The sequence below is a fragment of the Pleurodeles waltl genome, unplaced genomic scaffold, assembly GCF_031143425.1.
Source record: "Pleurodeles waltl isolate 20211129_DDA unplaced genomic scaffold, aPleWal1.hap1.20221129 scaffold_97, whole genome shotgun sequence".
Classification (NCBI taxonomy): Eukaryota; Metazoa; Chordata; class Amphibia; order Caudata; family Salamandridae; genus Pleurodeles; species Pleurodeles waltl.
Genome location: NW_027150408.1, coordinates 917,116 through 941,659, shown reverse-complemented (window position 1 = coordinate 941,659; position 24,544 = coordinate 917,116). Strand labels below are relative to the sequence as shown.

Here is a 24,544-nt window from a genome sequence, read left to right as displayed (position 1 = left end):
CTTCTCTACTTCTAAGGATTGTCTATCTAAATCCAGCTGTTGCTGCTTAAGCTTCAGTCTGGATTGCTCCACTCTCAATCTATTGAGCTCCCTTTCTAACATTCTGTCATCAGGGTGGGTGGGAGGGACATTCCTAGACACAGAAGTATGGTGAGAATGGACAGAAGGAGACCTGTTCCTAACAGAAGGCATCCTAACAGCTTGGTTAACAGAAACATCACTTCTACTGTGGTGAGAAGAAACACTCTTGCTATGATGTGAGACCACACTATCAGTATGATGGGACTCAACATCTGTACCAGCTATGCTAGGCTGTCTGATAAGGGGCAGGCTAGGAAGTTTCTTTCCTGAATCTTTTTCTAGGGGAGTCCCTGGATCAGATTGTGAACCATTAGCTACTTTTTCAAAAGAAGGGGCACCTTTTGCCTTATCTTGTTCTATAAGCATGTTAACCAACAGTTCTCTGGGGGGATTCTTACCTACACTCAAACCTCTTTCTATGCAGAGACTCCTTGCTCCTTTCCAGCTAAGGTGATCATAAGCAAGTTTGGACAGATCAACAGTTTGGCCTGTGCCAGACATTTTAGAAAGTGTTTAAGTGACAGAAAAAGTGAGAAAAAGTTTTCAGAACTTTTTGAAAGACAGAAAAAAAAAACTTTTAAAACTTTTTAAGAACTTTTAGAAAGTTTAGAGGTACTTTTCAGCACTTTAGAAAGAAGTGAAAAGAGGAAATGCAAAACTTTTTGGTTATGTGTACACACACTGAACTTGTTTAGTATATTTTTCTCTTATGAAAAGTACAGTGACAAAAGTGGTAAGTAGTTACAAAGTACTTATCCCACCGCTGCACAACCAATGTAGGAGGCTGGACTGGCTTGTAGTGAGTACCAAGGGGTACTTACACCTTGCACCAGGCCCAGGTATCCCTTATTAGTGTATAGGGTGTCTAGCAACTTAGGCTGATAGATAATGGTAGCTTAGCAGAGCAGCTTAGGCTGAACTAGGAGACGAGTGAAGCTCCTACAGTACCACTAGTGTCACTTGCACAATATCATAAGAAAACACAATACACAGATATACTAAAAATAAAGGTACTTTATTTTTATGACAATATGCCAAAGTATCTCAGAGTGTACCCTCAGTATGAGGATAGCAAATATACACAAGATAGATGTACACAATACCAAAAATATGCAGTATAGTCTTAGAAAACAGTGCAAACAATGTATAGTTACAATAGGATGCAATGGGGACACATAGGGATAGGGGCAACACAAACCATATACTCCAAAAGTGGAATGCGAACTACGAATGGACCCAAACCCTATGTGACCTCGTAGAGGGTCGCTGGGACTATTAGAAAATGGTAAGGGTTAGAAAAATAGCCCACCCCAAGACCCTGAAAAGTGAGTGCAAAGTACACTAAAGTTCCACAAAGGACAAAGAAGTCGTGATAGGGGAATTCTGCAGGAAAGACACAAACCAGCAATGCAACAACGAAAAGCTTAGGCTGATAGAAAAGGTAGCTTAGCAGAGCAGCTTAGGCTGAACTAGGAGACGAGTGAAGCTCCTACAGTACCACTAGTGTCATATGCACAATATCATAAGAAAACACAATACACAGATATACTAAAAATAAAGGTACTTTATTTTTATGACAATATGCCAAAGTATCTCAGTGAGTACCCTCAGTATGAGGATAGCACATATACACAAGATATATGTACACAATACCAAAATATGCAGTAATAGCAATAGAAAACAGTGCAAACAATGTGTAGTCACAATAGAATGCAATGGGGGCACATAGGGATAGGGGCAACACAAACCATATACTCTAGAAGTGGAATGCAAACCACGAATGGACCCCAAACCTATGTGACCTTGTAGAGGGTCGCTGGGACTATTAGAAAACAGTGAGGGTTAGAAAAATAGCCCACCCCAAGACCCTGAAAAGTGGGTGCAAAGTGCACTTAAGTTCCCCAAACAGCACAGAAGTCGTGATAGGGGAATTCTGCAAGGAAGACCAACACCAGCAATGCAACAACGATGGATTTCCTGACGAGAGTACCTGTGGAACAAGGGGACCAAGTCCAAGAGTGCCGATCAAGTCGGGAGTGGGCAGATGCCCAGGAAATGCCAGCTGTGGGTGCAAAGAAGCTGCCACCGGATGGTAGAAGCTGTGGATTCTGCAAGAACGACAAGGGCTAGAAACTTCCCCTTTGGAGGATGGATGTCCCACGTCGGGAAGAGTCGTGCAGAGGTGTTTCTGTGCAGAAAGACCGCAAACAAGCCTTGCTAGCTGCAAGGGTCGCGGTTAGGGTTTTTGGATGCTGCTGTGGCCCAGGAGGGACCAGGATGTCGCCAATTGCGTGAGGAGACAGAGGGGCATCCAGCAAGACAAAGAGCCCACTCAGAAGCAAGCAGCACCCGCTGAAGTGCCGGAACAGGCACTACGAAGTGGACTGAACCGGAGCTCACCCGAAGTCACAAAAGAGGGTCCCACGACGTCGGAGGACAACTCAGGAGGTCGTGCACTGCAGGTTAGAGTGCCGGGGACCCAGGCTTGGCTGTGCACAAACGAAATCCTGGAAGAGTGCACAGGAGCCGGAGCAGCTGCAAAACACGCTGTTCCCAGCAATGCAGTCTAGCGTGGGGAGGCAAGGACGTACCTCCACCAAACTTGGAGTGTGGGAGTCACTTGGACAGAGTTGCTGAGTTCAAGGGACCTTGCTCGTCGTGCTGAGAGGAGACCCAGGGGACAGGTGATACAGTTCTTTGGTGCCCGAGGTTGCAGGGGGAAGATTCCGTCGACCCACGGGAGATTTCTTCGGAGCTTCTAATGCAGAGAGGAGGCAGACTACCCCCACAGCATGCACCACCAGGAAAACAGTCGAGAAGGCGGCCGGATCAGCGTTACAAGGTCGCAGTAGTCGTCTTTGCTACTTTGTTGCAGTTTTGCACGCTTCCAGAGCAGTCAGCGGTCGATTCCTTGGCAGCAGGTGAAGAGAGAGATGCAGAGGAAGTCTGATGAGCTCTTGCATTCGTTATCTAAGGAATTCCCCAAAGCAGGGACCCTAAATAGCCAGAAAAGGAGGTTTGGCTACTTAGGAGAGAGGATAGGCTAGCAACACCTGAAGGAGCCTATCAGAAGGAGTCTCAGACGTCACCTGCTGGCACTGGCCACTCAGAGCAGTCCAGTGTGCCAGCAGCACCTCTGTTTCCAAGATGGCAGAGGTCCGGAGCACACTGGACGAGCTCTGGGCACCTCCCACGGAAGGTGCAGGTCAGGGGAGTGGTCACTCCCCTTTCCTTTGTCCAGTTTCGCACCAGAGCAGGGCTGGGGGATCCCTGAACCGGTGTAGACTGGCTTATGCAGAAATGGGCACCATCTGTGCCCATGAAAGCATTTCCAGAGGCTGGGGGAGGCTACTCCTCCCAAGCCCTAACACCTTTTTCCAAAGAGAGAGGGTGTAACACCCTCTCTCTGAGGAAGTCCTTTGTTCTGCCTTCCTGGGCCAAGCCTGGCTGGACCCCAGGAGGGCAGAAACCTGTCTGAGGGGTTGGCAGCAGCAGCAGCTGCAGTGAAACCCCAGGAAAGGTTGTTTCGCAGTACCCGGGTCTGAGCTAGAGACTCGGGGGATCATGGAATTGTCTCCCCAATGCCAGAATGGCATTGGGGTGACAATTCCATGATCTTAGACATGTTACATGGCCATGTTCGGAGTTACCATTGTGACGCTATACATATGTCGTGACACATGTATAGTGCACGCGTGTAATGGTGTCCCCGCACTCACAAAGTCCGGGGAATTTGCCCTGAACAATGTGGGAGCACCTTGGCTAGTGCCATGGTGCCCACACACTAAGTAACTTAGCACCCAACCTTTACCAGGTAAAGGTTAGACATATAGGTGACTTATAAGTTACGTAAGTGCAGTGGTAAATGGCTGTGAAATAACGTGGACGTTATTTCACTCAGGCTGCAAGGGCGGGCCTGTGTAAGAATTGTCAGAGCTCCCAATGGGTGGCAAAAGAAATGCTGCAGCCCATAGGGATCTCCTGGAACCCCAATACCCTGGGTACCTCAGTACCATATACTAGGGAATTATAAGGGTGTTCCAGTATGCCAATGTATATTGGTGAAATTGGTCACTAGCCTGTTAGTGACAATTTGGAAAGAAAATGAGAGAGCATAACCACTGAGGTTCTGGCTAGCAGAGCCTCAGTGAGACAGTTAGTCATAACACAGGTAACACATACAGGGCACACTTATGAGCACTGGGGCCCTGGCTGGCAGGGTCCCAGTGACACATACAACATATATACAGTGAAATATGGGGGTAACATGCCAGGCAAGATGGTACTTTCCTACAACTACACAGCACCTATATGGAAGGAGCACACTGTACTGTACAATACACTGCACTACATCACACCTACTTCGAAGGAGCACACTGTAGAATACACTGCACTACACCACACCTACCTGGAAGTAGCACACAGTACAATATACTACAGTACATAGCACCTACCTGGAAGAAGCACACTGTACTGCACAATACAGTGTACTACACCGCATCTACGTGGAAGAAGCACAGTGTACTGTAACAAACACTGCACTACACCGCGCCTACCTGAAAGGAGCACACTATACTGTACAATACATTGGCCTAACAGCACCTACCTGGTTAGGAGCACAGTGTACTGTAACATACACTGCACTATACAGCACCAACCTGGAAGGAGTACACTGTACTGTACAATACAATGCACTACACTGCACCTACCAGGAAGGAGCACACAGTACAATACACTGCACTACACAGCATCTACCTGGAAGGAGCAAGGTGTTGAATACACTGAACTAGGCAGCACCTACCTAGGAGCCCACTGTACTGTACCATACACTGCACTGCACTGCACAGCACCTACCTGGAAGGAGCACAGTGTAGAATACACTGCAGTACACAGCACATACCTGGAAGGAGCACACTGTTCATTACACTGCACCACACAGCAACTACCTGGAAGGAGCACACTGTACTTTACAGTACACTGCACTACACCCCACCTACCTAGAAGGAGCAAGCTGAATTGCACAATACACTGGCCTAACAGCACCTACCTGGTTAAGAGCATATTTTACTGTAAAATACACTGCACTACACAGCAACTACCTGGAAGAAGCACACAGTACTGTACAATGCACTGCACTAAACCTCACCTACCTGGAGGGAGCACATAGTACAATGCACTGCACTACACAGCTTCTAACTGGTAGGAGCAGGCTATGCAATGCACTGCACTACACAGCACCTACCTGGAAGGAGCACACTGTACTGCGCATTCCACTGCACTATACAACACCTACCTGGAAGGAGCACACTGCAATTTACAATACACTACACAGCACAGAGCCTACCTGGAAGGACCACAGTGTAGAATACACTGCACTACACAGCACCTACCTGGAATGAGCATAGTGTACTGTTCAATACACTGCACTAAACAGCACCTACCTGGAAGAAACACACTGTACTGTACAATACACTGCACTGCATCTACCAGGAAGGAGCACACTGCACTACACAGAACCTACCTGAAATGAGCCCACTGTAAAGTACATTGCACTACACAGCACCTACCTGGAAAGAGCACACTGTACAGTACAATACACTGCATTTCACAGCACCTTTCTGGAAGGAGCGCACTGTACTGTACAATGCACTGCACTAAAATCACCTACTTGGAAGGAGCTTACTGTACTGTACAATACACTGCACTACACAGCACCTACCTGGAAGGAAGACACTGTATTGCACAATTCACTGGTCTAGCAGCACCTACCTGGTAAGGAGCACAGTGTACTGTAACAATCACTGCACTACACAGCACCTACCTGGAAGGAGCACACTGTACTGTATGATACACTGCACTGCACATCACCTACCTGGAAGGAGCATGGTGCAGAATACACTGCAGTACACAACAGATACCTGAAAGTAGCACACTCTACTGTACAATACACTGCACTACATAGCACCTAACTGGAAGGAGCACACTGTACAATAGATTGTACTACACAGCACCTACCTGGAAGGAACACAGTGTACTGTACAATACACTGCACTGCACCGCACCTACCTGGAAGAAGAACATTGTACTGTACAATGCCCTGCACTACACAGCAGAAATCTGGAAGGAGCACACTGCACAATACACTGCACTACAGAAAGAGTACACTGTACTGTAGAATACACTATACCACACAGAACCTACCTGGAAGGAGCAGACAGTATTGTACAATACACTGTACTACATCACACCTACTTCGAAGGAGCACAATGTACAATACACTGCACTACACCACACCTATCTAGAAGTGGCACACAGTACAGTATACTGCAGTACACAGCACCGACCTGGAAGAAGCACACTGTACTGCACAATACACTGTACTACACCACATCTACGTGGAAGAAGCACACTGTACAATACACTGCACTACACCGCGCCTACCTGGAAGGAGCACACTATACTGTACAATACAATGCACTACACTGCACCTACCGGGAAGGAGCACACAGTACAATACACTGCACTACACAGTATCTACCTGGAAGGAGCACGGTGTTGAATACACTGAACTACGCAGCACCTACCTAGGAGCCCACTGTACTGTACCATACACTGCACTGCACAGCACCTACCTGGAAGGAGCACAGTGTAAAATACACTGCAGTACACAGCACATACCTGGAAGGAGCACACTGTTCATTACACTGCACCACACAGCAACTACCTGGAAGGAGCACACTGTACTTTACAGTACACTGCACTACACCCCACCTACCTAGAAGGAGCAAGCTGAATTGCACAATACACTGGCCTAACAGCACCTACCTGGTTAAGAGCATATTTTACTGTAAAATACACTGTACTACACAGCAACTACCTGGAAGAAGCACACAGTACTGTACAATGCACTGCACTAAACCTCACCTACCTGGAGGGAGCACATAGTACAATGCACTGCACTACACAGCTTCTAACTGGTAGGAGCAGGCTATGCAATGCACTGCACTACACAGCACCTACCTGGAAGGAGCACACTGTACTGCGTATTCCACTGCACTATACAACACCTACCTGGAAGGAGCACACTGCAATTTACAATACACTACACAGCACAGAGCCTACCTGGAAGGACCACAGTGTAGAATACACTGCACTACACAGCACCTACCTGGAATGAGCATAGTGTACTGTTCAATACACTGCACTAAACAGCACCTACCTGGAAGAAACACACTGTACTGTACAATACACTGCACTGCATCTACCAGGAAGGAGCACACTGCACTACACAGAACCTACCTGAAATGAGCCCACTGTAAAGTACATTGCACTACACAGCACCTACCTGGAAAGAGCACACTGTACAGTACAATACACTGCATTTCACAGCACCTTTCTGGAAGGAGCGCACTGTACTGTACAATACACTGCACTAAAATCACCTACTTGGAAGGAGCTTACTGTACTGTACAATACACTGCACTACACAGCACCTACCTGGAAGGAAGACACTGTACTGCACAATTCACTGGTCTAGCAGCACCTACCTGGTAAGGAGCACAGTGTACTGTAACAATCACTGCACTACACAGCACCTACCTGGAAGGAGCACACTGTACTGTATGATACACTGCACTGCACAGCACCTACCTGGAAGGAGCATGGTGCAGAATACACTGCAGTACACAACAGATACCTGAAAGTAGCACACTCTACTGTACAATACACTGCACTACATAGCACCTAACTGGAAGGAGCACACTGTACAATAGATTGTACTACACAGCACCTACCTGGAAGGAACACAGTGTACTGTACAATACACTGCACTGCACCGCACCTACCTGGAAGAAGAACATTGTACTGTACAATGCCCTGCACTACACAGCAGAAATCTGGAAGGAGCACACTGCACAATACACTGCACTACAGAAAGAGTACACTGTACTGTAGAATACACTATACCACACAGAACCTACCTGGAAGGAGCAGACAGTATTGTACAATACACTGTACTACATCACACCTACTTCGAAGGAGCACAATGTACAATACACTGCACTACACCACACCTATCTAGAAGTGGCACACAGTACAGTATACTGCAGTACACAGCACCGACCTGGAAGAAGCACACTGTACTGCACAATACACTGTACTACACCACATCTACGTGGAAGAAGCACACTGTACAATACACTGCACTACACCGCGCCTACCTGGAAGGAGCACACTATACTGTACAATACACTGGCCTAAAGGCACCTACCTGGTTAGGAGCGCACTGTATTGTAAAATACACTGCACTATACAGCACCTACCTGGAAGGAGTACACTGTACTGTACAATACAATGCACTGCACTGCACCTACTGGGAAGAAGCACACAGTACAATACACTGCACTACAAAGCATCTACGTTTGAAGGAGTAGACTATACAATACACTGAACTACGCAGCACCTACCTGGAAGGAGCACACTGTACATTACATGCATTATAGAAGGAGCACACTGTAGACACACTGCAATCCACAGCACCTACATGTAAACACCACACTGTTCATTACACTGCACCACACAGCAACTGCCTGGAAGGAGCATACTGTAGTTTACAGTACACTGCACTACACCTACCTAGAAGGAGCATGCTGAATTGCACAATACACTGGCCTAACAACACCTACCTGGTTAAGAGCATATTGTACTGTAAAATACACTGCACTACACAGCACCTATCTGGAAGAAGCACACAGTACTGTACAATACACTACACTACACCTCACCTACCTGGAGGGAGCACATAGTACAATGCACTGCACTACACAGCTTCTAACTGGAAGGAGCAGACTATGCAATGCACTATACTATACAACACCTACCTGGAAGGCGCACACTGTAATTTACAATACACTACACTGCACAGAGCCTACCTGGAAGGACCTCAGTGTAGAATACACTGCACTACACAGCACCTGCCTGGAAGTATCACACTGTACTGTACAATACACTGTACTGACAACACCTACCTGGAAGGAGCATAGTGTACTGCACAATACACTACACTAAAGAGCACCTACCTGGAAGAAGTACAATGTACTGTACAATACACTGCACTACACTGCATCTACCGGGAAGGAGCACACTGTAGAATACACTGCACTACACAGAACCTACCTGAAAGGAGCCCACTGTAGAATACACTGCACTAACCAGCACCTACCTGGAGGGAGCACACTGTACAGAACAATACACTGCATTTCACAGCACCTTTCTGGAAGGAGCACACTGTACTGTACAATACACTGCACTAAAAGCACCTACCTGGAAGGAGCATACTGTACTGTACAATACACTGCACTACACAGCACTTACCTGGAAGGAACACACTGTACTGTACAATACACTGCACTACACAGCACCTTCCTGGAAGGAGCACACTATACTGCACAATTCACTGGTCTAACAGCACCTACCTAGTTAGGAGCATATTGTACTGTAACAATCACTGCACTACACAGCACCTACCTGGAAGGAGCACACTGTACTGGAAAATACACTGTACTGCACCGCACGTAACTGGAGGGAGCACACAGGACAATACACTGCACTACACAGGTTCTACCTGGAAGGAGCAGGCTATACATTACACTGTACTGCACAGCACCTAATGTACTGTACATTACCTGTACTACACAGCACCAACCTGGAAGGAGCACACTGTTCTGTACAATACACTACACAGCACCTATCTAGAAGGACAACATTGTAGAATGCACTGCACTACACAGCACTTACCTGGAAGGAGCACAATGTACTGTACAATACACTGCACTACACAGCATCTAACTGAAGGAGCACACTGTACTGCACAATGCACTGAAACAACAGCACCTACCTGGAAGGAGCATATTGTACTGTACAATACGCTGCACTACACAGCACCTACCTGGAAAGAACACATAGTACAATAAACTGCACTATACTGCACCTACCTGTAAAGAGCACACAGTATAATACACTACACAGCACCTAACTGGAAGGAGCACACTGTACTGTAGAATACACTGCACTAACAACGCCAACCTGGAAGGAACATACTGTACTGTACAATACACTGCACTACAGGGCACCTACCTGGAAAGAACACATAGTACAATAAACTGCATTACACTGTACCTCCCTGTAAAGAACACACAGTACAATACACTGCACCGATCTGGAAGGAGCACACTATAGAATACACTGCAGTACACAGCACATACCTGGAAGGAGCACACTCTACTGTACAATATACACTGCATTACACAGCACCTACCTGGAAGAAGCACACTGTACTGTACAATACACTGCACTAACAGTTCCTACCTGGAAGCGGCATACTGTACTGTACAGTACACTGCACTATACAGCACCTACGTAGAAGGAGCACAATGCACATTGTACTGTACAATACACTGCACTACACCACACCTACCTGGAAGGAGCACACTGTACAATACACTGCACTAGCATCACCTACCTGTAAGCGGCACAACGTACAATACATTGCACTACACCTACTTGGAAGGAGCCCACTGTACAATACACTGCACTAGAAAAGGAGCACACTATACCACCCACTGCACTACACAGCACCTACCTAGAAGGAGCACACTGTAGAATACACTACAAAGCACTTACAAGGTAGGAGCCCACTGTACTGTACAATACACTACACAGTACTGCCAAGGTAAGAGCACACTGTACTGTAAAATACATTGCACTACACAGCACCTACCTGGAAGGGGCACTTTGTACAATACACTGCATTATAGAATGAGCCCACTGCAGAATACACTGCACTACACAGCACCTACCTGTAAAAAGAACATTGTTCAATACACTGCACTAGCAGCACCAGCCTGTAAACAGCACACTGTACAACACACTGCACTACACAGTACCTTCTTGGAAAGAGTCCACTGTACAATACACTGCACTATAAAAGGAGCACACTATACCACACACTGCACTACACAGCACCCTGCTAGAAGGAGCACACTGTAGAATACACTGCATTATAGAAGGAGCACACTGTACAATACACTGTACTACACAGCACCTACAAGCTAGGAGCACACTGTACTGTACAATACACTGCACAGCACCTACCTGGAAGAACCACACTGTAGAATAAACTGCACTACATAGCACCTACCTGGAAGGAGCACACTGTACTGTACAATACACTGCACTACACAGCACCTACCTGGAAGGAGTACACTGTACTGTACAAGATACTACACTGCACAGCACCTACCTGGAAGGAGCACACTGTACTGTACAATACACTGCAATACACAGCACCTGTCTGGTTGGAGCACACTGTACTGTGCATTACAGAGGACTATACAGCACCTACCTGGAAGGAACACATTGTACTGTACAATACACTACACTATACAGCACCCTGCTAGAAGGAGCACACTGTAGAATACACTGCATTATAGAAGGAGCACACTGTACATGCACTGTACTACACAGCACCTACAAGGTAGGAGCACACTGTACTGTACAATACACTGCACTACATAGCACCTACATGGTAGAGGAAAACGGTACTATACAATACACTGTACTATACAGCACCTACCTGGAAGGAGCACACTGTACAATAAACTGCATTATAGAAGTAGCATACTGTACTATGCACTGCACTACACAACACCTACCTGTAAATAGCACACTGTACAATACACTGGACTAGACAGCACCTACCTGGAAGGGGCACACTGTATGGTACAATATACTGCACTACACAGCACCTACCTGGAAAGAGCACACTGTACAATACACTGCACATACCTGGAAGGAGCACACTGTACTGCATCCCTGCCAAGCACCACACATCATGAGTTAGACTAACGCATTTTAATGTGGTGGTCTCCATCAGTGCCTTAACACGCATTATCCCACATTTGTAGCACCTTGAGCACCTTGCTGACTGAACCTTCTGAGGCTGACCCGGTCATAAGTACTCTAGAACTCCCTGCATGTCAGGAGTGCTGCAGAACTCCCTGCATGTCATTAGTGCTGCTTTTTCTTGGTGACACTCCCAGTTAGTGAGCTCTTTCCTTTGGGGTGGGGAGTCTCCGAGCTCACAGAAGGGCAGCGCTCATTAGCGTAGAACCTACAGAAGGGGCACCAGGAACCTGAATAAAATGATATTTTTAAAGCCAGGATTATGCCTGTTAATTAAATTGCTTCTTATGGCAGCTGCTAACTATCTCGGTTTTGGAAAACCTCCCACCATTTTCAGTCGACCCTCTATAAAAACCAGGACATGAGCTAAATTGCCTGAAATGTGCTGGGACAGCTGGTGAAAAACCAGGACTGTCCCGGCAAATCTGCCAGGATGGACAGGGGGCTCCAGCAAGGCATAGCGCCGTGACACGGGTACACTTATGCTTCCTGCACTCGAGGTGCTCCAGGGAAAGGCCTGCCATCTGGGGCATGGTCCTGACCAGACTGTGCCCAGTCAGAGCGGACTATGTGCCTGGCGTGGTTACTGGTGCCACGCCTCCACTGCGGAATTAAAATCATGACCCACTGCACTGAGGACTCACAAGAGAAGCTTGTTCCAGACCTTTCATCCTGCAGCAAAGAAAGTCCTCAGCTCTCCTTCTGCAGTGTCAACCGTGGTCTGTCTGTGGTGCAGAGGCAGGGCCATCTGAGGACAGCTGGAGATTGGTCTCACTAGACTGGTACTTCAACCACCATTCTTTATTAGCGCAAAGGGTTAATATCCGTGCTCGATGGCATGCACATTCTGTATGTTGAGGTGTGTTTAGCCAGTGCTAAAGTGCATATGCTCTCTTTGTAAATTGTATTGTTGATTGGCTTATCCATGATTGGCATATTTGGTTTAATAGTAAGTCCCTAGTAAAGTGCACTAGAAGGGCCCAGGGCCTGTAAATCAAATGCTACTAGTGGGCCTGCAGCACCGGTTGTGCCACCCACATGAGTAGCCCTGTAAACATGGCTCAGATCTGCCACTACAGTGTCTATGAGTGTAGTTTAAACTGCCAGTTCGACTTGGCAAGTGTACCCACTTGCCAGGCCTAAACCTCCCCTTTTCTTACATGTAAGGCACTCCTAAGGTAGGCCCTAGGTATCCCCATGGGCAGGGTGCAGTGTATGCTAAAGGTGGGACATATACTAGTGTGTTTTATATGTCCTAACAGTGAAATACTGCCAAATTCATTTTTCACTGTTGCAAGGCCTATCTCTTTCATAGGTTAACATGGGGGCTGCCTTTAAATAGGATTAAATCGCAGATTTCCTTTGGGAGCAGATGGACATGTGGAGTTTGGGGTCTCTGAACTTACAATTTAAAAATACATCTATTAGTGAAGTTGTTTTTTTAGATTGTGTGTTTGAAAATGCCACTTATAGAAAGTAGGCCTTTTCTTGCTTAAACCATTCTGTGACTCTGCTTGTTTGTGGATTTCTTGTCTGGGTTAGTGTGACAGTTGGGCTGTTTGCACCTCTCTCTAGACAGTGACACAAAGGGAGCTGGGGTGTAGCCTGCATAGCCTGATGAGCCATCCGTGATAGATGGGAAGTGAGGAGTGGGCATTCACACCTAGCTGGGCTGTGCCTGCCCTCTCACAATGCAGTCTCCAACCTCCTGGTGTGTGGCTGGGGCCTGGCCTGGGCAAGGCAGGATCTTGAAAACAACAAAGACTTCTCTTTGAAGTAGGCCTACTTCAAAGGCAGGAAGGGGTGTAAGAAGAGCACCCAAAATCCCTGAAAATCAGATTACTTCTGGAACCAAGAGGAACCTCTGCCAAGGAGAAGAGCTGGAAGCTGGAGGAGGAGTACTGCCCCTTTGCCTGTGACTGTGCTTTGCTGGGTTGGCCTGCAGTAGCCGCTTCTGCCTGAGAGAGGACAAAGACTGACGTTTGTGTGACTTCCCACTGGTGAAGAATCTCCAAGGGCTTGAACTGAGCTTGCCTCCTGTTGTTGAAGTCTCAGGGACAACAAAGACTCCTCTCTGCCAGCACTTGGGCTTTCTGCTGAGAGTCCTGGCTGCCAAGTGGTGCCCTAACCTGTCTCTGGGCCCTTGAAAGGTGCAGCTGGTGGAAAAGGACAGAAATCTATGCAAAGAATGCCGTTCTGGGAAGGTTTCGACGCACCACCCACTTCACAGTTGATAACTGACACGCCGCCAGCCTCACAGCTAAAATCGACACTCCACCTGCATCGCGGCTGGGAGATCGACGCAGCGCGGCTTAAGAAATTACGCACAACACCCACAGCGGCTACTGTTAACGACGCAAGCCCCCACGCAGTGCAGTTTCTTGGCACTGTGCGACCGGATTTCAACGCAACATCGCTGGGCGCGAAAAATCAGCGCAAAGCCTGCCCAGACCTAAGGTGTCCGTCTGGATCTATGCATCGCTCTTTTGCAGGAGAGAAGAGACAACGCACGCCGACCGGAGGAGAAATGATGCACGTTCTCGCTTGCGAGTGAGAAGTCGACTCATCGCTGGCCTTTTCCGACGCACACTCGCCCGTGCAGCTTTATTTTGACACTACCCAGGTACTTTTGTGCAATAACAGCATTCTCACTCTTTTCTAAGGATTTAAGACTCATTTTCTTTAAAAATTCATAACTTGACTTGTGTATGTCGGATTTTCATCCTTTTGGTCTTGTTTTGTTTAGATAAATATTTTCCATTTTGCTAAACCTGTGTTGTGTCCTTTTGTGGTGGGTTCACTGGGTTACTGTGTGTGTTGGTACAAATACTTTACACCTTGCTTCTGAAGTTAAGCCTGCCTGCTCGTGCCAAGCTACCAAGTGGGAGAGCGGGGTTTAACTGAGGGTGATTCTCCTTTACCCTAACTAGAGTGGGGGTCCTTGCTTGCACAGGGGGTAACCTGACTGCCAACCAAAGACCCCATTTCTAACAAGATGTTCCCTTTTCTACCACACAATTCACAAATAGCAGCAGCCTCTCTTTCCCAGCACTGTGAGACTTGGTAAGTCAGAGGTAAGTCAGGTGATTAATGGTCCCGCTGGAGAGGCTGAGGTAGAGGGTTAATATGACTGCAAAGACAGTCTGCCAGCATATTACAGAACTGTATTTTATGTGGATAGCTCAGTGGGTTGCTGCTTTTGTAACAGAGATCCCTTTGTTACCTGTGGTTCAGCCACGCCTCGCACTGAGGTTGGGGTGGAGGGTGTTGAAATGTCACTCATAATTACACCGAAATCAGGAAAGAGTCACACATAAGCAATCTGAAACCTTGGCAGCTATGGTACTGTACTGCACTAGACAGTACCTATCTTATAGGGGCCCTCTTTACTGCACTACCCAATAGACCGCGCTGTACAGCACCTGCCTGGAAGAAGTGAACTGCACTATACAATACACTGCTGATGGACCTGGCCCTTTTTGCATCCCCAAACCTTTTACCTCCTTCCTCTTATTTTTTCTGATCAGTTTTTGTTGGCATTAGGACTCTGGGAACTTTACCACTGCTAACCAGTGCTAAAGTGCATATGCTCTCTATAAATTGTATATGTAATTGGCTTTTCCATGATTGGCATATTTGGTTTACTAGTAAGTCCCTAGTAAAGTGCACTAGAGGTGCCAGGGCCTGTAAATCAAATGCTACTAGTGGGACTGCAGCACTGGTTGTGCCACCCACGTGTAGCCCTGTGAAACATGGCTCAGACCTGCCACTGCAGTGTCTTTATGTGCAGTTTCTAAACTGCCAATTCGACCAGTCAAGTGTACCCACTTGCCAGTCCCAAACCTTCCCTTTTTATACATGTAAGGCACCCCTAAGGTAGGCCCTAGGTAGCCTCATGGGCAGGGTGCAGTGTATTTTAAAGGTAGGACATGTGCTGGTGTGTTATTACATGTCCGAACAGTGAAATACTGACAAATTTGGTGTTCACTGTAGCAAGGCCTATCTCTCTGATAGGTTAACATAGGGGCTGGCTTTAAATAACTTTTAAGTGTAGTTTGTAGATAGACCTATGGAGTTTGGGGTCTCTGAACTCACAATTTAAAAATACATCTTTTAGTAAAGATGGTTTTTAGATTGTTAGTTTGAGAATGCCACTTTTAGAAAATGGGCATTTTCTTGCTAAAAGCATTCTGTGACTCTGCCTGTTTGTGGGTTCCTTGTCTCGGTCAGACTGACAGTTGGGCTGTTTGTGCATCTCCACTAGACAGTGACACAAATGGTGCTGGGGTGTAACCTGCATATCCTGATGGGCTATCTGTGCTAGAGTGGAGGGAGGAGTGGTCACTCACACCTAAAAGGGCTGTGCCTGCCCTCACACAAAGCAGGCTCCACCCCCCTGGTGTGTGTCTGGAGGCAGGCCTGGGCAAGACAGGATCCTGTAAACAACAGAGACTTTTCTTTGAAGTTGGGCAACTTCAAAGGCAGAAAGGGGTATAAGTATTGGACCCAAAACACCAGACTTTTAGACTTTTTTGCACTAGATGGTCCTCAGTGATGCACGGTACACCGTGGTATACAGCTCTAAGCACACTGCACTAGATGTTCTTCAGTGATACACAATACACCGTAGTATACAGCTCAAAGCACACTGCACTAGATGGTCCTCAGCGATACACGGTACACCGTGGTACAAAGCTCAAAGCACACTGCACTAGATGGTCCTCAGTGATACAGGGTGCACTGCAGTACACAGCTCAAAACACACTGCACTAGACAGCACAACCTATTAGATGGTGCACAGCTCTAGACAGCACAAAACAAAAGACCACTGTACTTGATGTTAAGCTGCATAATATATCATAACGATAAAGAAAGCGCACTGTACGAAACAACACAGCATTGTATAATTCAGTACAGGGAACACTTTGCACTCTGCTCTAGACAACACACAATGATAGGCAGCACACTGCACTACATGGGATTCTGAACTTAACATTACAGTGCGGTAGAGAGCACACAGTCCTAGAGGCACACTGCACTATTAAGAATTCTACACTAGGCCACACTTCATTCAACTGAAGCCTAAAATGGTGCAATGTACCAAACAGTACACTGCACCAGTTAGCACACTGCATGAGACTGCCCACTGCAATAGGCAGTCCAAAGCGCTACACAATGCACTATGAACGGCACTAGAACTAACACTATATTAGACAGCACATTGCACTAGTGTAGGAAGCTGGCTCTGTATATACTAAATCAAAATGAGATATAGTGTGCACAGAGCACAGGGGTTCCCCAGATGCTTAACAGAGGCTAAAGTAGATAGTACTAATGCTCCCTTTTGTGGTAGTGTGGTCGAGCAGTTACGCTTATCAGAGGGTAGTGCAAAGCATTTGTTGTACACACACAGACAATAAGCTAATGTAGGAAAGTACCATCTTGCCTGGCATGTTACCCCCACTTTTACATATATGTCAGTTTGTTTTTGCCTGTGTCACTGAGATCCTGCTAGCCAGGACCCCAGTGCTCATAATTGTGGCCTGAATGTGTGTTCCCTGTGTGGTGCCTAACTGTATCACTGAGGCTCTGCTAACCAGAACCTCAGTATTTATGCTCTCTCTGCTTTTAAAATTGTCACTGCAGGCTAGTGACCATTTTCACCAATTCTAATTGGCACACTGGAACACCCTTATAATTCCCTAGTATATGGTACCTAGGTACCCAGGGTATTGGGGTTCCAAGAGATCCCTATGGGCTGCAGCATTTCTTTTGCCACCCATAGGGAGCTCAGACAAACCTTTACAAAGGCTGCCACTGCAGCCTGAGTGAAATAACGCACACGTTATTTCACAGTCACTTTACACTGCACTTAAGTGACTTATAAGTCACCTATATGTCTAGCCTTCACTTAGTAAAGGTTAGGTGCAAAGTTACTAAGTGTGAGGGCGCACTAGCCAAGATGCCTCCACATAGTTCAGGGCAATTTCCCCAGACTTTGTGAGTGCGGGGACACCATTACACGCGTGCACTACATATAGGTTAATACCTATATGTAGCTTCACAATGGTAACTCCGAATATGGCCATGTAACATGTCTAAGATCATGGAATTGTCCCCCCATGCTGGATCTGGTATTGGGGTGCCAATCCCATGCATCCCCGGGGCTCCAGCATGGACCCCGGGTACTGCCAAACTAGCTCTCTGGGGTTTTCTTTGCAGCTATCGCTGCTGCCAACCCTCAGACAGGTTTCTGCCCTCCTGAGGTCTGGGCAGCCCAGTCCCAGGAAGGCAGAACAAAGAATTTCCTCTGAGAGGGTGTTACTCCCTCTCCCTTTGGAAATAGGTGTGAAGGGCTGGGGAGCAGCAGCCTCCCCCAGCCTCTTTAAATGCTTTGAAGGCACAGATGGTGCCCTCCTTGCATAAGCCAGTCTACACCGGTTCAGGGATCCCCCAGCCCCTGCTCTGGCACGAAACTGGACAAAGGAAAGGGGAGTGACCACTCCCCTGTCCAGCACCTCCCCAGGGGTGGTGCCCAGAGCTCCTCCAGTGTGTCCCAGACCTCTGCCATCTTGAATGCAGAGGTGTGAGGGCACAATGAAGACCTCTGAGTGGCCAGTGCCAGCAGGTGACGTCAGAGACCCCTCCTAATAGGTGCTTACCTCTCTTGGTAGCCAATCCTCCTCTGAGGGCTACTTAGTGTCTCTCCTGTGGGCTTCTCTTCAGATAACGACCTGCAAGAATTCACCAGAGTTCCTCTGCATCTCCCTCTTCGACTTCAGCCAAGGATCGACCGCTGACTGCTCCAGGACGCCTGCAAAACTGCAATAAAGTAGCAATAAGACTACCAGTGACATTGTAGTGCCTAATCCTGCCGGCTTTCTCAACTGTTTCCTGGTGGTGCATGCTCTGGGGGCTGTCTGCCTTCACCCTGCACTGGAAGCCAAGAAGAAATCTCCCGTGGGTTGACGGAGTCTTCCCCCTGCTAACGCAGGCACCAAACTTCTGCTTCACCGGTCCTCTGGGTCCCCTTTCATCTTGACGAGCGTGGTCCCTGGAACACAGGAGCTGGATCCAAGTGACCCCGACAGTCCAGTGGTCCTTCTGCCCAAATTTGGTGGAGGTAAGTCCTTGCCTCCCCACGCCAGACAGTAATCCTGTGTACTGTGTGAACTGCAGCTGCTAAGGCTTCTGTGCACTCTTGCAAGGATTCTTTCGTGCACAGCACAGCCCAGGTCCCCAGCACTCCGTCCTGTATTGCTCAACTCGCTGAGTTTACTTCTGGCTTCGTGGGACCCTCCTTTGTAGTGCTGAGACGACTGCTGTGCTCAGATTTCTTGAACCCCTGTTCAAGTGCTTCTGCGGGTGCTGCCTGCTTCTGCGTGGGCTGTCTGTGTTGCTGAGCTCCCCTTCTGTCTCCTCATCCAAGACCTCCTGGTCCTTTACTGGGCCCGGGCAGCACCCATTTTCTTCAACCGTGACTCTTGCAGCTAGCAAGGCTTGTTTGCGGTCTTTCTGCGTGGAAACAACTCTGCATCCTCGGCACGCCGTGAGACATCTTCTGACCAAAGGAGAAGTTCCTAGCACCTTCCGTTGTTGCAGAATCTTCGGCTTCTTCCACCCGGAGGCAGCCCTTTTGCACCTTCATCCGGGGTTTAGTGGGCTCCTTCCCCCCCTGGACATGCTCTTGGACTTGGTTTCCTTCCTTTACAGGTCCTCAGGTCCAGGAATCTGTCTTCACTGCTTTGCAGTCAGTTTTTGCCTTTGCAGAATCCCCTATCTCGACTTTACTGTCTTTCTGGGGTAGTAGAGTAACGTTACTCCTACTTTTCAGGTTCTTGGGGTGGGGTATCTTGGACACCCTTCGTGTTTTCTTACACTCCCAGCAACCCTCTACACACTACACTAGGCCTGGGGTCCCTTCGTGGTTCGCATTCCACTTTCAGAGTATATGGTTTGTGTTGCCCTTAGGCCTATTGCATCCTATTGTGTTCTATACTGTTTGCACTATTTTTCTAAATGTTTACTTACCTGATTTTGGTTTGTGTGTATATTTTGTGTATTTTACTTACCTCCTAAGGGAGTATATCCTCTGAGATACTTTTGGCATATTGTCTCTAAAATAAAGTACCTTTATTTTTAGTAACTCTGAGTATTGTGTGTCTTATGATATAGTACTATAGGATATAAGTGGTATAGTAGGAGCTTTGCATGTCTCCTAGTTCAGCCTAAGCTGCTCTGCTATAGCTACCTCTATCAGCCTAAGCTGCTAGAACACTACTAATCTACTAATAAGGGATAACTGGACCTGGCACAAGGTGTAAGTATCTCTTGGTACCCACTGTAAGCCAGGCCAGCCTCCTACAGGGAAGCACACACTCAATGACTAAGAAACTCCAGGCCAATAGTTTTTAAATAGCAAAAATACGTTTTGTTACATTATTTCTAGAACCACAAGATTCAAGTTGTAGATAACTGGAGACTGGAACTGTAAGTCCTGTACCTACGTTGTAACTGTGCTAACTTTACTTCCCCCTAGACCTGTTTCTGAAAATTGCAGTGTGTCAACTTTTAAAACAGATTATTGCTATTTGTTTGAAAATCGTATAACTTGCCAATTCTAAACAAAGTGGTATTGATACATATGTTGGATACTTACTTGCAAACTTACTTACCTACAACTTGAATCTTGTGGTTCCAGTCTCCGGAGGTTAGGATGTCCACAGGTTGGGGTTCAAGTTAACCCTGAACACCCACCACCAGAAACACAGGGCCAGTCCTATGGAGATGGGGGCACTTGGAATCAGGCCTGCTTGCAGGTAAGTACCCGTGTCTTAGGAGGGCAGACCTGGGGGGTTTATAGGAGCACCAGGGGGGGGGCCACAGGTCAGCACCAAACACACACCCTCAGCGTCGCAGGGGCAGCCAGGTGTAGGGTGCAAACACAGTGTCAGGCTCCCAATGCTTTCCTAAATGGGGGGGGGATCCCTGGGGTCACAAAGATACTGTAGGTGAAGTCCAGGGGGTCGGTTCCAGAAAACCACCAATGGACAAGGAGGAGGGCTGCCTGCTGGACATCGCTGGACCAGTGGTTGAATTCCCTAAGGCCAGGGGGCTGCGGGTGCAGGGGTACCTTTGGGCGTTGGGTATCTTCATCCGGATCCTTCGTGGTCAGGGGAGGTCCTCTGGATTCAGGCTGCAGATGTTGTTGTGTTAGACAGGAGGGGTCAACCCAGGGTGGGGACTTGCTCAGAACTGCCTGGGGACCAGCTTTAGTCAGTTGGGCCTCCTGGACATGGGCTGTGGACGTCGGGTGCAGAGTGGATAGGATCTGGGGCGTTCTGGAGTCCTTAGTTGGAAGTTCTTCATGTACAGGACTGCTGTGCATGGGTGTTCTTGGTCCTCGGGGGTGCAGGCAGTCCTCCGAGGGATTTTCAGATGTCGCTGGTCCTGCAGGATGCGTCACCTTCTTTTAGCAGGGCTTTAGAAGCTGGAGACAGGCCAGTAGGGCTGGGGCCAAGTCAGTTTGCGGCCTCAGTCTTCTCTGCTGGGGGTCAGGTTAGCAGTCCTTCTTATTTCTTCTTGTGAGGTCAGCAGGAATCGGACGAGCTCGGTTCAGGGGAGCACTTCAATCATGGATTGAGGGGCGTTACTGGGGTCAGAGGGCAGAAGCCAGTGGCTACTGTCCCTGAGGATGACTACACCCTTCTGGTGTCCACTCCCTTTGGGGAGGGAGGCACAGACCTAACCCTGTTGGGCCTTTCCTCCAAACCAAGATGGAGGATTCTGCAGGGAGGGGGTCACTTCAGCTCTGGGCACCTTAGGGGTGGTCCCAGCTGAAGTGGTCACTCCTTGTTTTTCCTAAGTTTCCTGCCTATCTTGCCGCCAAAAGTGGTGCTTTCTCCAGGAGCGGGCATTGTAACTGGATGCCCGAGCCTTTGAGGCTCACTGGCAAGTGTTACAGTTTCTGCAGGGGGGGGGGGGGGGGGACTGTGAAGCACCTCCACTCAGTGCAGGCTTTGTTTCTGGCCTCAGAAAGCAGAAAAGGCCCTCACCCCATGGGGTCAGAAACATGTCTCTTAGTGGCAGGCTGGCACAGACCAGTCAGTCCTGTACTAAAGAATTGGGTAAAATACCGGGGGCATCTCTGAGATGCCCTCTGGGTGCATTTTTCAATAAATCCAACACTGGCATCAGCGTGGATTTATTGTGCTGAGAGGTTTGATACCAAACTTCCCAGTACTCAGTGAAGCCATTATGGAGCTGTGGAGTTTGTAATGACAAACCCCCCGTCCATATACTCAGTATGGCCACACTGCACTTACAATGTCTAAAATGGACTTAGACACTGTAGGGACACATTGCTCCTGCACCTATGCCCTCACCTGTGGGATAGTGCACCCTGCCTTTGGGCGGTGAGGTCTGCTAGGGGGGTGACTTACCTATACTACAGGCAGTGGTTTGTGGGCATGGCATCCTGAGGGGGATGTCATGTCAACTTTACCTTTTTCTCCCCACCAGCACACACAAGCTCCATTGGCAGTGCGCATGTGTTTGGTGAGGGGTCCATTAGGGTGGCACAATATATGCTGCAGCCCTTAGGGACCCTCCCTGGTCACAGAGCACTTGGTACCACTGATACCTTTTACAAGGGACTTAGCTGTGGGCCAGGGGTGTCTCAATTGTGGAACAATGGTACAGATTAGCAGGATCCCAGCACACACTTAGTCAAGTTGGCATCAGATATCAGGCAAAAAAAGTGTGTGTGGGGGGGGGGTCAAGTATTGCAAACAAGGGGCCAGTTTCCTACAACTGGAGAATACACCACAGCACATGGGTCTAGGCAGGATTACGCACTAGAGAGCACAACAGAATAGACACTTCACTATTTCACAAAATGCTGCACCAGACTGTACACTGTACTACATGCCACAATGTACCAGATGGCTTGTTGCACAAGAGAGCACACTGCATTACACAGTACACTATACTACACTGTCCACAGTGCTGCACTAGACAGTATACTGTAGTAAATAGTACAACTGCAGCATCATCTCTATTCCCAACCAAATCCTTTAATCTTTTAAACACAGCTCAAGACTTTTCTGCTCATGCACAACTTTAATCTTGGCTAGCCTCCACTTTTGTCGCCCCCCCCGGCTTGGTTACCTCACAAGCGCAGACACTTCCTTCTGAAGCAGCTGATTGCACTTTTACAAATGGTCTCAAGCAATGCACCACCCTCTCTAAAGCTGCCCCACCGCTGGTAGTGGTATCAGGGGAGCCTTGGGTTTGCCTCCTCCTTTGCCACTGGCTTGGCAGGTCACACAGGAGCGGCAAAACTCCTTGACCTTCTCTGACATCTGGGACCAGTAGAAGTGGTTGACCAGCCTCTCGCAGGTCTCAGTCACCCCCAGATGCCCAGCCAAGGGGACATCATGGACAATGTTAAGGAGGACCCCCCTGTACTGCTGAGGGACCACCAGCACGGCTCAGGAGTTAGCACAGCTGAGGGGGTCAGTGTGTAACCTGCACTCGCCAAATGTTCGACCAGGTCTTCCACAGTAAAAGCTGCAGCTGTAGCTGGTGGAGGCCAAGGTCTCAGTGTGGACACCAACAGATAATTACATTCAGCACAACTCTATTTACCTTTATATTTCTTCATCTCCTCTTCAGGTTTCAGAGTTATCATAACCTCTTTTTCCTTTTTCTTCATCTCACTCTCTGGACCCTGAAACTTCTTACACCTGAAGGACACACAAATCATTTTAGTATTAGAGAAAACTCAGAGGCTACAGGATCTGAAAAGGAACAGCACAAACACCCTGTAATTGGAAATAGAATACTGTAATCAGAGGAGCTCCTGCAGGACACACACACACACACCCCTCCCCACAGCCCTGAGGGGCATCCACAAGTGTCACACATTATCTCTACTATGCACATCCCTCTGCTCAGAACCTTGCATGGATTAGCACATGATAATACAAGCTTCAGGATCTCAGGGGAAACAGTGAAAGTCTCATCAACTAACACACATGGCCACTCTCTCTCTCTCCACCTCCCTTCCTGTCTATTTATCTGATTACCTGTATAACTCTTTCTTCTTCTCTCACATCACTTAGTGTTCCTCGCTCTCTCTCTGGTCCTCTCTTTCAGAAAGCTCCAGATATCGCAAAGGTATCTGTGCACATTGATTGTTACTTCAAACACTCACACAGACTCTATGCTGCACTGTCTCGACTTTATTTCATCCTCCCACCTCCTCCCTCTTTCCTTCTCTCTCTGAGACTCTAACAGCACAAACATAATTGTGCACAATTGCTGTTACTACCCTCACATTCTCTATCTCTGTCTCAGCATCTCTCGGCCCCTCTTTGCTTCTCTGTAACTGAATAAAGCTTGTCACACACACAAACACACACTTTGTTTCTTTTTTCTCTCTCTTTCGTATTGACTCTCTTGGTTTGTTTGTCTCGCTGACAGATCTTCAGATCTCAAA

At 47.8% G+C, this 24,544-nt stretch overlaps 1 protein-coding gene across 1 annotated transcript in view; it reads right to left on the bottom strand.

The window, feature by feature from the left end:
- LOC138282304 (E3 ubiquitin-protein ligase TRIM39-like) overlaps positions 1–24,544 on the bottom strand; it is a 95,871-nt gene that overhangs the window by 42,210 nt on the left and 29,117 nt on the right. Inside the window, exon 3 of the mRNA XM_069219691.1 lies at positions 23,692–23,789. Within this exon, the coding sequence (XP_069075792.1) occupies positions 23,692–23,789 (98 nt within the window). The remainder of the gene's footprint in view (positions 1–23,691; positions 23,790–24,544) is intronic.